The following is a 13,263-nucleotide window of genomic DNA, read 5'->3' on the forward strand; positions in this document are numbered from 1 at the left end:
AAGTGCGGGGTTGTCTTACTGAGGGAGGGGCACCTAGTTCGATAGGCCGGATCAACGTTCCAACTGAAACAACCTTAATGTCTTGCTTATCCAGTGCAATCCACGTCCAATTAGCCGTCATTCCTGCATTTCCAAAAGAAAATCAAAAAGATATCTGCTACAAGCTGCAGCTGACAGTGAGCACTTTTCGAGATCAAGTATCTTAGGAAACAGAATGTGCAATCATCTGGAGGATTAGTCGGGAATTAGTGCACCAAAATTAAGACCAGGGTATTGCACGGGCGGCTCTTCCAGATCAGAAACAGGATCGCCTGAAAGAGAATACTATGCCGAGATAATCAAGGAGCACATTGATAGGCTAGGCCGAGCTTGTCCCGAGGTAGACAGTACAGTCCCCTCTCGCAACCGATGGCTAGCGTGAAGAATAGCAAGGCCCCAGACGTAACTATGCCTCAGCACGTTCTTAGAAAAAATAACATATGTGGGTAGTTGAAGCTATCGTCCGGACAAAAATGTGGAATTAAAAATTCTACATACACATCCGGACGGTAGTTTCAGCTACCCATGACATGAGCAAAAAAAAACAAAAACAAATCCACGCTAGCCATCGGCTGCGAGAGGGGACTGTATTGGCAACTGGTTTTGCATTGTGGCTGTGAGTCATATTCCTAGTGGCGCAATGCCTGAAAGGTCAAGAAAGAGGTGGGAGCATGCAATCCTTCAAGCCTCTGGCACTTCATCGACCCAGGGGATTGCTGACTGTGCTCCCTTCCGCTGGACCGTTAGTGCGGCAGCTCTGTTGGCAAAGGCGATAGCAGAGTCGATATCGAAAGCCCCAGTCGCAGACTGAAACTTGCTCCTGGCAATAGCCACGGCATATGCCCCGACAAAGGTATCCCCCGCCGCGGTTGTATCAACCACCTTGACCTTCTTAGCTGGGACTAGCTTACCCGCAAGCTTCTCTGCTTGCCGAGCCGCTGTCTGATAAAATACGCCCTAACCCAGAATGAGCAAAATGAGGCACATATATAGGACATAAAACTTACAGCACCACCGAGCGTGATGATAACGTTCTTGACGCCTCTCTGGATGAAGTCGGCTGCAACCGCCGTCAAATCCGAATTCGGCGTAATCTCTTCCACCGGCTTGCCTGACAGCAGCGCTGCTTCAGACTCATTCACGATGAGATGGCCCAAACCTTGATACAGTTCATCCGGCAGCGGCACAGCTGGCGCAGGATTGATCAAGACCTGTTTGCCGCCACGCATCCAGTTAGCAATAGCGACTCCAACGACGCCCGTAACTCAACCGACCAAAACACTCCGAACTAAGAAAAGCAAAGAAACTCAGCACTCACATCAATACCCCTCTCCTTCGCATCGCGAATGTTCAACAGCACCGTCTCCATCGGGATCTCGAGCTGGAACACGGCGAGCGTCGTGTCGGCCTCGAGCAGCGGGCGCGGCTCGACGCGGTAGTTGGCGCCGGGGCTGACCATGATGCGGTTCTCGCCCGTCGCCTCCTCGACAACAATAACAGCCACGCCCGTCTTCTCGCCCTCTACGACCCGCACGCGCTCCACGTCCAGCCCGTCCCGCCGCAGCGCCTCGAGGAACGCGCCGCCGAAGGCGTCGTCGCCGACGGCGCCGACCATGCGCACTTCGACGTCATTGGGGGAAGAGGAAGAAGAGGAGGAAGCTGCTTGGGCGGCGGTGCGCGAGAGCCGCGCGCACGCGACGGCTTGGTTGGCGCCCTTGCCGCCGTGGCCCGTGTCGAAGCCGTGGCCGATGAGCGTCTCGCCGGCGGCGGGCACGCGCGGGACGCGGGTGACGAGGTCGACGTTGAGGGAGCCGACGACGGCGATGACGGCTTGCTTCTGCTCTGCCATGACGGGTCCGATGGAAACCAGGAATGAGAAAAGAAAAGAAAAACCCTTGCTCTTTCAGAGAACCTGTGGAAGCCGTCGACAAAACTGAGGAAAGATTGCAATTTAGCTTGAAAACAGTGACGCCAAGATGGAAACACGGGGAAATAGTAGATGGGGATGAGATGAAAAAGAAGACGATGCCCATGACTTCAGCGTAGCCCCACGCTCCTTTCCGGTTTAGCGTCAACACCAGAGAAGGACCGATCCACCCCCGGACTTCCTCCATTTTCACTCCCCCGCCATTGTTGCTCATTCTGTGGAGCAGGCCTTTACGCCGCTCCTTGTTCAAGTAATACCAAGTGATTTCTCTGCGAATTTGTTCCGAGCGTCGAAATACGCAATGTATTCTTCTCTACCCTATCTTCTCTCTGACTCCGCCATTGAAGGACACCTCTGATCTTGACACTTTCGCCATCGCCACTCACGCCTTGCTCTCAACATAACTGAAGCAAAACCTGTACGGAAGAAACCGACTGCGAGCAGAGTCCAACAGTAAACCACCAAGTATCGACGAAAACGCAGTTTTTCCTCTCCCATTTCTCATCCAAAATGATGAGTGTTAAGGCTACGCCGATTCCTCTCCAGCCGATATGCGCCTTCTCTCCACTCTAACAGCATTTAGAGCTTCGATTCCAGGTCCTCAAACTCGCTCAACTCCTTCACCGCCCTCGGTCCGCGCGACACCTGCAAGCTCGCCTTGAAGTCACGCACGTCCGTAATCTTGACCGGCTCCCTGCCCTTCTTCTCCTCACCGTTTGACGTGACGCTCACGCCCAAGCTCGGCAATACCGTGCTCGAGATCATCTCCTGGCCCTTCTTCACTACCTCGTCAGCCTTCTTCTGCTCCAGCTTGAGGTCCTCGACCAAGTGCGTCGAGATGGCCTTGGCGATGCCCTGCGCGTCACCGCCCGAGATGTCGACGTCCTTGAGGCGGTGGGCGAGGCTGGTTGCGTCCGGACTCACGCCTTCCGAGTTGAGGAACTGGACGACGAGCGTGATGAGCGACGACACCTTTTGTTCGGGACTGGTGGTATCCTGGGCGGCGCTAGCGATGGCGGCGGGCGAGGCCTGGGCGAGCAGATGGACCGAGACCTTGGCGCGGGCCGGGGAGTGCGGAGAGATGTATTGATCGAAGAAGGAAATAAGGTCGGCCTTGGTGAGCGGCGTAACATGAGCGACATCCTGCTCAACTGTATTTTCGTGTCAGTCAAGGCAAGCAAATAAAATAACAACAACCAGATCTAGCTTACCAAGCTCGAAGTCGAAGCACTCGCTGCACACATGCGTCCAGAGCCTGTTGGTCTCCTGGATGAGATTCTTCAACTTCTCCTTCCGACGGTTCTTTACGCTCTCCTTATGCGACTCGAACTCGTCGTCTGACATCTCCCGGAGCATATTTCCGGCATACAACAGGAAGTTGTCAATACGGCCCTCGAGATAGTCCGGCGACCTCTCGCTCTGAATGAGAATGCGGTAACCCATCCAGGTGTCGCTCTGTGTCGTACCGCTGAAAACAACGTAGCCCAACTGTTCCTTGGTGCGCAATTGGTTGAAGGCGGGTTCGTCGGTGAGCTGAGCCCAGACAAGCAACTTGGCACGCAAATCGCGGTCTTGATTGTTGCCGACGGAACAAGCGTACTCGATGCAGTGGTTGACGTTGGCAGGGTCCTTCAGAGTACGTTCGTAGATAAAGTTAGAGCCTTCGGGCACAATGACATTGCGGCGGATGGGCCACTGAGAAGGCGCAAGTGGGCGCGCCTTGAGCGTGCTCTCCACCATATCCGTCATTTTGAGCGCATCCTCCTTGTACAGGTTACCATGCGCAAAAACCTCGATGTGGGTCTGCTTGAGAAGCTGAGGGTAGAAATGGCGGATGTCCTCAGCCGTGACATGGGGAAGCTCTGCAAGATAGTCCTCATTGATGTAGCCCTTCTCGGCCATCAGCCATCGAGTGTAGGTGCCGACCTGGTAGTAAGGTTGCTGATATTCGGCATTACGGAACCCTCTGAGAAGTTTCTCCTTTACAATGTTGAACCGCTCGTCGCGAACTTCTAGGTCTCGCATGGTCGTAAGTACCTTCTGCAGCAGGATGTGCATCTTGTCGTTGTACCCGCTGACAGAGATATCCACACCGAGGGAGCTTTGGGATACGCGATACGCGATACCAGCAAGCTCGGCATCGTACGAATACTCGACCAGAGCATCCTCAACCAGATCCTTGTAGAGATGCGCCATAACAGCGGCTTGAGGGGTTGACCTGACCAAAGGAGTCCGAAGCGTAACGTGGACGTTCGCCTTGGGCACCCAGAAGCGATCGTCCTTCTTGTACCAAAGGCGAACCTTGCCGTCATTACGGATCAGCTTCGGTGCAATCAACGGCTCATCGACTTCCTTTCTCTCAACCTCAAGCCTTGTCGGAATAAACTCGTTCTTGTGCGGCAAGTGGAGCTCCGTTGGACGTGCGCTTGAGGCACTCTTCGCAGCTTCGTTGATTTCTGCGAGGAAGTCCTGCGGAATCTTCTCGGACTTGTATTCCGTGCCGTACCACTTTTCTCTCTGGTCCCATTCACCAGGGACTTCTTGGCTGACGATGGTCAGGCGGAAGTTGTCAGGGCGCAGACAGGCAAGGCCTGCCTTGATAGCGTCCGGGTTGAATTTACGAATCAGAGCAGGGCCGCTCAGGAGGTGATCGCGCTTGTAGGGCTTCTGCATGATGCCGCTGAGAGAACTGGCAGTGCTGCTAGCCGGGCTCTTCTGCCTAAAGCGGAAATCAACTTCGGTCATGCGCTTCATCTCGTCGAAAATCCATTCCTTAGGCTCGTGCTCATTGAGCATGGCAATGTACTGGAATATAGTTTTGACGACCTCCCTGTAATTCTTGAGTCCATCCTCAGTCAAACGGACAGAGATGCTGAAGAAAGCCGAGCCAGGGCACAGAGGAACTGGACCAGCCCCAAGTCCGTTTGCCCAGCCCTTCGCCTTGATGTAAGCCAAAATACTGCCAGGCCCCTCATGACCAATCAGGTGGCTAAGGTAACGGCCAGGCTGTGACTCGTAGAGGTGCTCCTCATCGCGGTAGGGGAAATAGAGGTCGAGGCTGCGCATGTCAAACACAGGCTTAGCAAAAACTTGGGTGAGGAGCTCGTTGTCAGTGAATGGCTGGACGCCGTCCCATCTGTTGCGCGGAAGATCCTTGTTCTTGACTTCTGAAAACAGCTCCGAAACCCAAGACTCCAGCTCATCCAGGCCCTCACGGCCCAGGACTACAAGCTTCATACGATTCGCCGAATAGTTTTTCTCGTAAAAGTTAATGAACTCATCGCGGATCTTGACGCCGCGCGCCAGAGGGTCGTCGTGAAGAGTCTTGTAGCTGCCGGTGGAGAAATGGCAGAAGGGGTGCTTGGGGTTTGAGAGCGTCTTGTTTAGTTGGTGCAGCCTCCAAGTGTCGCTCTGCAGGTTCTTCTTGTTCTCCGAATCCACGGCCTTGAGTTCTCTGTCTAGCGTCTCTTCGAGGAACAGCGGCTCGACGAAGAACTGGGCGAATCTATCCAACGCGCCGTATAATGGCGAGCCGTTCCTTGTGGACAGGTCTACTCGGCTGCTCGCTGCTGACGAATTCTCGCTTGCGGGCGGGGTCTTGGACTGTGCGGCGACTTCAAAGTAGTAGTTTGTTGATGTCGAGGCCGTGAAGGCGTTCGAGTGGCCAGAGTGGGCGGTCAGGTACTGGTTGTACGCGTTCTCCTTGGGGTACTGCACGCGCCAAGCGGGTTAGCATTGTCTCATTACTAGCTGTTGTCTCAGGAAAGATGCACGAACAAACGGCGAAACTGACCTTCTTGGTGCCCATGAATAGAAGATGTTCCACGGCGTGCGCCATGCCGGGCATGTCGTCGGCGTCGCTGAAGCTGCCCACATTCACGTCCATGGCAGCGCTGACTTTGTCGGTATCGGGGTCATGGATGAGCAGCGCCTCCAGTTTATTCGGCAGGCGGATGACGCGGTAGGTGCGGTCGTCGAGGGCTGGGCGCTCCATGTTCTCGGCCAAGCGCTCAGGGAGGGCCTCGCGACTGTTGACGGGCTCGGCCATTGTGGTGGTATACGGGCGGCGGGGTGTGAGGGAGGCGGGTCGGCGGGTGGGCGGAGGGAAGGGGGTATGGTCGCCGCGGTGGATTGTCTGGAGCACGTCCGGCCTTAGCGGCGATGGTGGTGTTTGAAGGGCGGAGGAACAGCGGCGCGGGATGGCAGAACAGCGGCGAGGGGCTATGCTGGCGGGTTGGACGGTGCTCAGTCCGCGTGCTAGGTGATACGCATGCTCCAGGCGGTGCAGTTGGGAGCGGCACAGCGTGAATGACATACGCAAACGCCGCGAGCCCGTGCCTGCCTGGAACAATAGCAAGAGCTGGTGGGCGTGTGCTCTTTGAGCGCGGGCGGGATCGAGCCGGCAGCGCGGATTGTGGGCGCCGGTTGGGTTGCGAGACAAAGTATGCGGCGCCGGAATCTGGATCAGGGTTCGCCAGCGGGAATTGGCTCAGCGCTGGGCAGGAATGCTGGCCATCAAGGTGCCGACGCTTGAGTGGTTTGGAGGCTCAGATAACATGGAGCGAAGGCGCGCGCCCTATGCAACCTACCCGGCGATCCCCGGGGCGATCCCCCGGCCGCACAAGCACCAACGCCCCGCCGCTCTCACTTCTCCGCGTCAGCAGCCTTCTGCCTGCCCCAAGGCAACCGCCCGCCATGGTGCTCGAGGCTGGCTATCCGAATACGACCGGCTTCCGCAAGGTCACGAAGGCCACCATCCTGGTCAAGAAGAAGGACGGCATCTCCGACCAGGCCTTTGTCGAGCATTACACCAGGCACCACGCCGCAATGGCCGCCGAGGTGCTGCTCAAGCACAAGATCATCACTTACTCCTTGGTACGTCGCCGCGCCGGTGCATGGCTTCTCCACTCATCCTCCCAGACCTTCCATCTTAAGCATGACCGCACCGTCACCCAGGACATCATGAAGGGGAAGGCGCAGCTGCTCGACTACGACGCCATCTGCACCTTTGTCTTCCCGGACTACTTGAGCTTCGCCAAGTTCATGTACGACAGGGAGGGCCACGCCCTGTCGTCCGACCACGACAACTTCATGGACGAGAGCCAGATGAAAATGATGGTCGGCGACGAGTACATGGTCATCGACGACGGTAAGAAGGTCGAAAAACCGGACGCGAGTGCCGCGTAGCACCATGCCATTCCGTGCCTCATCTTAGACTATTTCCAATACGATTCACGAAACTTTGCCACAACATTCTCCCGCTAGCTCATAGCTTCCATCCCTTTTTCCTGGCCACGGCAGTTTCTTGCCGAACCGCCAGATCCGAGAGAATCTCCTCGCTGCCGCCTCCTATTGGCCGTCGTTAGTCCGAACCGCCATGGCTTGCGAAGAAAACTTACCAACAACCATCATCCTCAGGTCCCGACTAATCTGTTCCACCGTTGCACCAACCCCGCCCTTCTGGTAACCAGCTCCGCCGAAGATTTGCTGCGCTTCCCTGTTCGCCATTTCCAAGAGTCGCCCGCCCTGAACTTTGGCCAGGGCTATTCTGCCCGCAATCTCTGCATCGTCAAACTTCTTCTCCGAGTGTTGAACATGGTATGCCAGCTGCTCCAACCATGCCCAGTGGCTCTCCACCTCCTGGGCAATGTTCGAGATCTTGTGGCGGATGATTTGATGGCCGATGAGCGGCTTGCCAAACGTTGAGCGCTTGTGTGCGTACGCCAGCGAGTGCGACAAGCATGTTCTGGCTTTCCGGTTGCACCCCACCGCCATCAGGTACCGCTCTTTGTTGAAATTGGTCATGATGATTTTGAACCCGTCGTTCTCGCCCCCAACGAGATTTTCAACAGGGACCTTCACATCATCCAGTTCAATCCATGATGCACCACCAGCCTTTTGCCCGCTATTCTCAATTCTGCGATGAGAGAAACCAGGCGAGTCGGTTGGGATCACCAACACAGAGATGCCACCCATGCCAGGGCCGCCCGTCCTCACAGCTGTCGTCATGTGGGTTGCCCATGGCGTGCCGGAAATCCACTTTTTGTACCCATTTACGACATAGTACTTCCCATCTGGCGTCTTCTTCGCAGTCGTCTGGATGTTGCTAACATCAGAGCCACCTGATGGCTCCGTAACACCCAGGCAGAACGACGTGAAGCAGTCGAACAGACCCGGTAACCATTTCCTCTTCTGTTCCTCAGTGCCCCATTTGATTACCGGTGGGATTGCAATGACGGAGGCGCCGGCCAGTGATATGCCCACGCCGCCTTCGACGCGTGCCGACTCATCAGTCATTACGAGCAGGTGGAAAGTATCCAGGTCCCTGGCCGGAATCCCGGCTGGGCCGGGAATGTGAGATGGCCGATACTCGGCCGGCACGTCGGCGAAAGGGAGCCCTGTCGCGACATAATCATGGGCTGCATGACGGGGTGCTCCGCCGGATTCTTCCCATTCGAGCGCAAAGGGCATGATCTTTTCATCGTAGTACGCCCGCATGTAATCGCGCAGGCGGCGGTGGGAGTCATTGTAGTAAGGAGATTTTAGCGCGTGGTGCCAGGCTGGCTCGCTCCATGGCGCTAGTTCTGAATTACTTGCAGTAACATTGCTGGCCATGGCGATAGCGGTAGGGTATGCGAGCGAATTGGGAGAAGAGTCTTCAGTGCATTTTCATGCTCGTTCTGGATGGTTACTTGAGTGTGTGTTCGGGACAGTCCTCGGATGTAACAAGGCTGCCCCGCACTTGCTGCCGCGGCTTCGGTGCCTTAGGTGGGTCAACCTATTGGTCTATCACTGCAAGCAAAATACATGCTGACCTAGAAGTGGCTCCTAACAGTACTTTCTATTGGAGACTCGATCGCCTACTACCCCGCAGAATTTGTGCTTGATCACATTTGTCGTAGTCGTTGAAGCCTGATCGAAGCCGCACCAAGGATGTAACACTTCAGAATATTACACTTGGGATTCACGACTTGCAGAATTGCTGCAGGGGTGGTAAAGGGAACCACGGCACAGGTTCTGGTGCCGCTACTCGGCCCGGTCCTTCGTGAACTCCTACTCCGTTACACACACCTTGGTCCCAAAGAGGCTGCAGAATCCGTGGAGCAAAGTCTTGAGCCTATCGCCTTTGCTTGCACCTTCGTCAACCTTTCAGTTTCCAGTGCTAGCCGGAAGGCAGCAAAATCAGTCGTCTTATTTTATCACATGGAGCGGCTCTTTCACTTGTATGTACCTCCCACTTTGACGTCCCCTGCGGGAGGCCGCTATTAGCCAAAATGGTCCGCCTGCAGAGTGTTGGCGGGAAACTAGCTTCGATAGGGCTGTTGTCAGGCAGGGTGCCGCCCGCTGGCTGAGACAAAAAGCGGGGTGCGAGTTCGTGGAACAACGCATGGCGATCAAGCCCTCTTCGCGTCAGCAGATGCTGCACATGAATCTCGGCCGCCGCCTCGTTTACTATCTGAGGTAAGCCAGGCCATCATTGGCCAACAACACCTCTATTGTCTGTAGCCAAGATAGGCCACAGAGGCCGCCTGCGTACTTTTTGAAGCGTGGTCGCATCGTCTGGGTTCTTACCTTCTTGACTCACATGAAAGGCAAAGCGGTAGTCAGGAAGACCGGCTGCTTTCTGCGCTTGACTATGTGCTGTCTTCTTGAGGCCGCCACTACTGCTTACACCCCCATGTTCTTAGCTGCTGTATGTGGACCTAGCTTCTTGCTGACCGAGCCTGACTCCTCCGCGCCAAGCATCCCTCTAGGCGTTCCAAGGCCTTCATCACCGGATAGTCATCCCCTTGGGTACGAGTCTATGTCCGTTTCTAACCAAGAGCTACAATGATAGCTTTGGGAGGCTGACTTTTCCCATTAAAGTGGGGCACTCTTCAAGAAAAACAGAGCCACTGCTGCCTGCAGCTTAACTATCGTCGGATCCTCTTCCGCTTGGGGTGCGATGTACATCTTTATTCGATCAACAATCTGGAAAGAATACCGACGGGCCGCCTTGATACTCAGGCGTAGGCCTGTAATGGGGTCATGAAAAGATCAAAACTGTCATGTGCGAAAGGGTATCATGGCCTCTATTTGAAAGACAGCATAGAAAAAGCAATGCCTTGTTTCAAGGCATATTAATCATAAGCAACAACAAGAGCACATGTCTCCGCATACCTGGAGTGCCGAAGTCTCCTGACGAAATATAAAGGGAAAATGACGATTGCTCTTCATGCGGCTCACCTGGCCTACTCAAGCTTAGCGGAGCTCTTTATTTGCGTCGTCGCAGCCTGTCCGGCACATGCGCACCTTTTTGTCGACAGCTTACGCTGCCCCTCAACACTATTCGCATTTCCGCATGCCACGTATGATCTCAGGAGCGCTATTGCTAATGCAGATATTCTCCGGAACAACGTTACGGTCTTCCTATCTCGAACATCATTCTCACGCGGTACTGTCTCTCCCAAGCCTATCTGCAACTCGGTATACTTTGCTTGCCGACAAACACCTGCGGTAGACGAGAGTCAGTTCATTTGGCATGTTCCATCATCTCGTAGCATGCGAGTAGTCATGGCAGAGTATTGAACATTAACTCCAATTTCGCGGCATTGCCGATTACTGTAGGCAATCTGCTTCCTATACTTCCATCCATCAGCGCAAGAAGTCAAGGCCGAGCTTGGTGAATGGATTACATTAGCCGAAATATCCACTGACCTCGTGCGCAACAGTCAACCATCACATCCCGCGGGACTTTAACTCCTTTAGGAAACTCCCCATCTTAGCGTAGGATTTGATGTCAAAGTCTCAAAATCTCCTGCAGCGTAGAGAGACCTCTCGTGCAGAGTCAAAGACCACATCAACCGCGTTCCCCATTGGTCGAATGGTCTAAGACATTATAGACCCGTACATCGAGGCACCGTGGCGTCGCGCCCTGACGCCTCATCCCACACTGAGATGCTTTCCTATCATCTCAAGGTACCAATCGCCCTAGTGTGTCACCCATGCTAAGGATTCTTCAAGCCCCCGAAATGCACCAGATCTCGTGCATATCACTATTGGCTGACGAAAGCCATCTTTCAGCCACGTCTGCCTTGGACGAGATCCTGCCTCACCAGCTTCTTGCTTGTTCAGGTCATCCCGCCGCCTGACTCGGGAGACCCTTTGCCCGCTACGGCCACTGGCGTCATCCAATATTCAAGCACTACATCTGATTTGTCCGCGCGACCTAGATTCCGGCGCCAACCGTAGACAAGCTTCGAACCTGCAGTTCACGAGATTCTAGAAAAGAAAATACGCCGATGTAACTCTGAATGTACGCCTGGGGCTGGGACATCGATGAAATGGCAGCATGGCAGCCCGCCTGATGCACCAGTAGCACCTGGCGCCCCAGGATACATCGTGTCTATCACGGCGTGCTTGTAAGACGTCGCAACCATACTTAAGCTTAGTGGCAGGAGGCAGAGAGAGATGTAGTCATTCCCTCACCGTCCTCTTCTTTGTACATAGGCTATACCAAGTCTCATTGCTCCCCTCACTCGCCCCTGGCCTTACTTGCCGTCTTCCGCCCTTTCCTAGCCACCATGTTCCTCTCCATTCCCTTTTTCTTCTCAGTCATCTTCCCCCTCGCCGCCCACGCCTGGCTCCCCACCTCTCCACCACCAGGCACAACTCTCAGCACCTTCGCCGCCACGTCTAAGATTCGCGGCGTCAACCTGGGCTCGCAGTTCATCATCGAGCCCTGGATGGCACGCGACGAATGGGCGGCGATGGGGTGTGGGCAGGCGAAAGCCGAGTTCCAGTGCATCAAACAAGCGTACGGCGGTGACGTGAATAAGGCCAGCGAGGTCTGGAAGAGACATTGGGCGAGCTGGATCACAAATACGGATCTGGATGACATGGTTAAGGCGGGATTGAATACGGTTAGGGTAAGTGTTTCTCCTGAGTCGTGTGGATGGGCGTCTTTATGTGCTGTATGCTTTCAGATGCCGGATATTGGGTGAATGGGTGTCTGGTCTCAATTGACTTGCTTTGCTAATGGTCTGATTTCGGTGCTCAGATACCGGTGGGTTGGTGGATGAAGGAGGATCTGGTGAAGAGTGGGGAGTATTTTCCCAAGGGCGGGTTCGCGTACCTGCAGAGCTTGTGCCAGCACGCAGCGAACAATGGGATGTATGTTATCATTGGTCAGTGGCCCTTTTACGAGACTAGAGAAAGTATGATTTGCTAACTGCACTCAGAGATGCATGGCGCTCCCGGAACGCAGAACGCCTACCAGCCTTTCACTGGTAATGTAAGACATGTCTATTTTAAGGCAAATCAAAGTATAAGCTCACTCTTTTCTGCAGTACTCGGAAAAACCTTACTTCTACCAATCCGACTATCAATCCGGCCGCGCCTACGTAAGTCACTCACTTTCTCTCAAAAAGCCGAGAAAAACTTCTCTCTCTCTCCACGAATTGCTCCTAACCCAACCTCTTCGTGATCTTCCCAGAATTTCCTCTCCTGGCTAACCACAGCCATCCACACCCAACCGACCTCATTCCGCACCGTCGGCGCCATCGGACTGCTCAACGAGCCCAAATTCAACAACCCCAACGACCCGGACATGCGCTGGACGACGGAGCACTACTACGGCTCAGCCATCGACGCGGTGCGCAACGCCGAGTCCGCCCTCTCCATCAACCGGGACTCGCAATCCGCCCTCAGCATCACCATCATGGATGACCTCTGGCACGACCTGTCGGGCAACACGGACCCGGCAGCGCACCTGACGGCGACGCAAAAAATCGGCTTGCTCTTCGACGACCACAACTACGAGACGGAGCCGGTGGCCGGCTTGGCGAGTCCGCAGGCGGTGGTGGCGCACGCGTGCGGGGACGACCGGCGGACGGGCTTGCAGGGCGGCGCGAGTAAGTTTGTCGGCGAGTGGGCGATGAGCTTGGCGCAGAAGGGGGCTGGGTTCACGCCTGAGACGCAGAACAGGGATTTCTGGAGCCAGTACTTCTCGGCGCAGCAGTGGCAGTACGAGCGCACCAGGGGCTGGGTGTGGTGGAGCTGGAAGGTGCAGGAGGGAACCGGCGCGGATCGGTTGGAGAACTGGCTGCAGTGGAGCTACAAGGGTATGTGTTGATTTTCTTCCCCGTTTTCGTTCCGGTTGCTTTTCAAACTCTCTTTTGACGTCTTACACTAATGTGTCGGCTGACCACTTCGTAGGCTTGGTGGATAGCGGCATTGTCAGCAGGAACTTGAACGCACAGTTGGCGGCGCATCCGTGCAATGGAAATTGAAGACATGAGAATGTTGAATGGCCGTTT

General features: G+C 55.0%; 5 protein-coding genes across 5 annotated transcripts; 2 read left to right on the top strand and 3 right to left on the bottom strand.

The window, feature by feature from the left end:
• Positions 1–720: 720 nt before the first annotated feature.
• LTHEOB_3761 (Ribokinase) lies at positions 721–1,888 on the bottom strand (the record flags this gene model as incomplete). Its single annotated transcript, XM_035512720.1, has 3 exons — positions 721–996; positions 1,047–1,250; positions 1,358–1,888. 3 exons carry the CDS (start codon positions 1,886–1,888, stop codon positions 721–723), a joined length of 1,011 nt encoding a protein of 336 aa, XP_035362849.1.
• Positions 1,889–2,545: 657 nt separating this feature from the next.
• On the bottom strand, positions 2,546–6,014 carry LTHEOB_3762 (A-pheromone processing metallopeptidase ste23; the record flags this gene model as incomplete). The annotated part of the gene is made up of 3 exons (XM_035512721.1): positions 2,546–3,117; positions 3,178–5,677; positions 5,760–6,014. The coding sequence occupies 3 exons, from the start codon at positions 6,012–6,014 to the stop codon at positions 2,546–2,548; spliced, it is 3,327 nt and encodes a 1,108-aa protein (XP_035362850.1).
• Positions 6,015–6,661: 647 nt separating this feature from the next.
• LTHEOB_3763 (Dimeric alpha-beta barrel) lies at positions 6,662–7,153 on the top strand (the record flags this gene model as incomplete). The annotated part of the gene is made up of 2 exons (XM_035512722.1): positions 6,662–6,841; positions 6,887–7,153. 2 exons carry the CDS (start codon positions 6,662–6,664, stop codon positions 7,151–7,153), a joined length of 447 nt encoding a protein of 148 aa, XP_035362851.1.
• A 79-nt stretch (positions 7,154–7,232) lies between these two features.
• LTHEOB_3764 (Acyl- dehydrogenase protein) lies at positions 7,233–8,581 on the bottom strand (the record flags this gene model as incomplete). Its single annotated transcript, XM_035512723.1, has 2 exons — positions 7,233–7,315; positions 7,366–8,581. The coding sequence occupies 2 exons, from the start codon at positions 8,579–8,581 to the stop codon at positions 7,233–7,235; spliced, it is 1,299 nt and encodes a 432-aa protein (XP_035362852.1).
• A 2,948-nt stretch (positions 8,582–11,529) lies between these two features.
• On the top strand, positions 11,530–13,236 carry LTHEOB_3765 (Endo-beta-glucanase; the record flags this gene model as incomplete). The annotated part of the gene is made up of 6 exons (XM_035512724.1): positions 11,530–11,874; positions 12,006–12,132; positions 12,187–12,239; positions 12,295–12,348; positions 12,441–13,068; positions 13,163–13,236. 6 exons carry the CDS (start codon positions 11,530–11,532, stop codon positions 13,234–13,236), a joined length of 1,281 nt encoding a protein of 426 aa, XP_035362853.1.
• Positions 13,237–13,263: the final 27 nt, after the last annotated feature.

The sequence above is a fragment of the Lasiodiplodia theobromae genome (genome assembly GCF_012971845.1).
Source record: "Lasiodiplodia theobromae strain AM2As chromosome Unknown scaffold_9, whole genome shotgun sequence".
NCBI classification, from domain to species: Eukaryota; Fungi; Ascomycota; class Dothideomycetes; order Botryosphaeriales; family Botryosphaeriaceae; genus Lasiodiplodia; species Lasiodiplodia theobromae.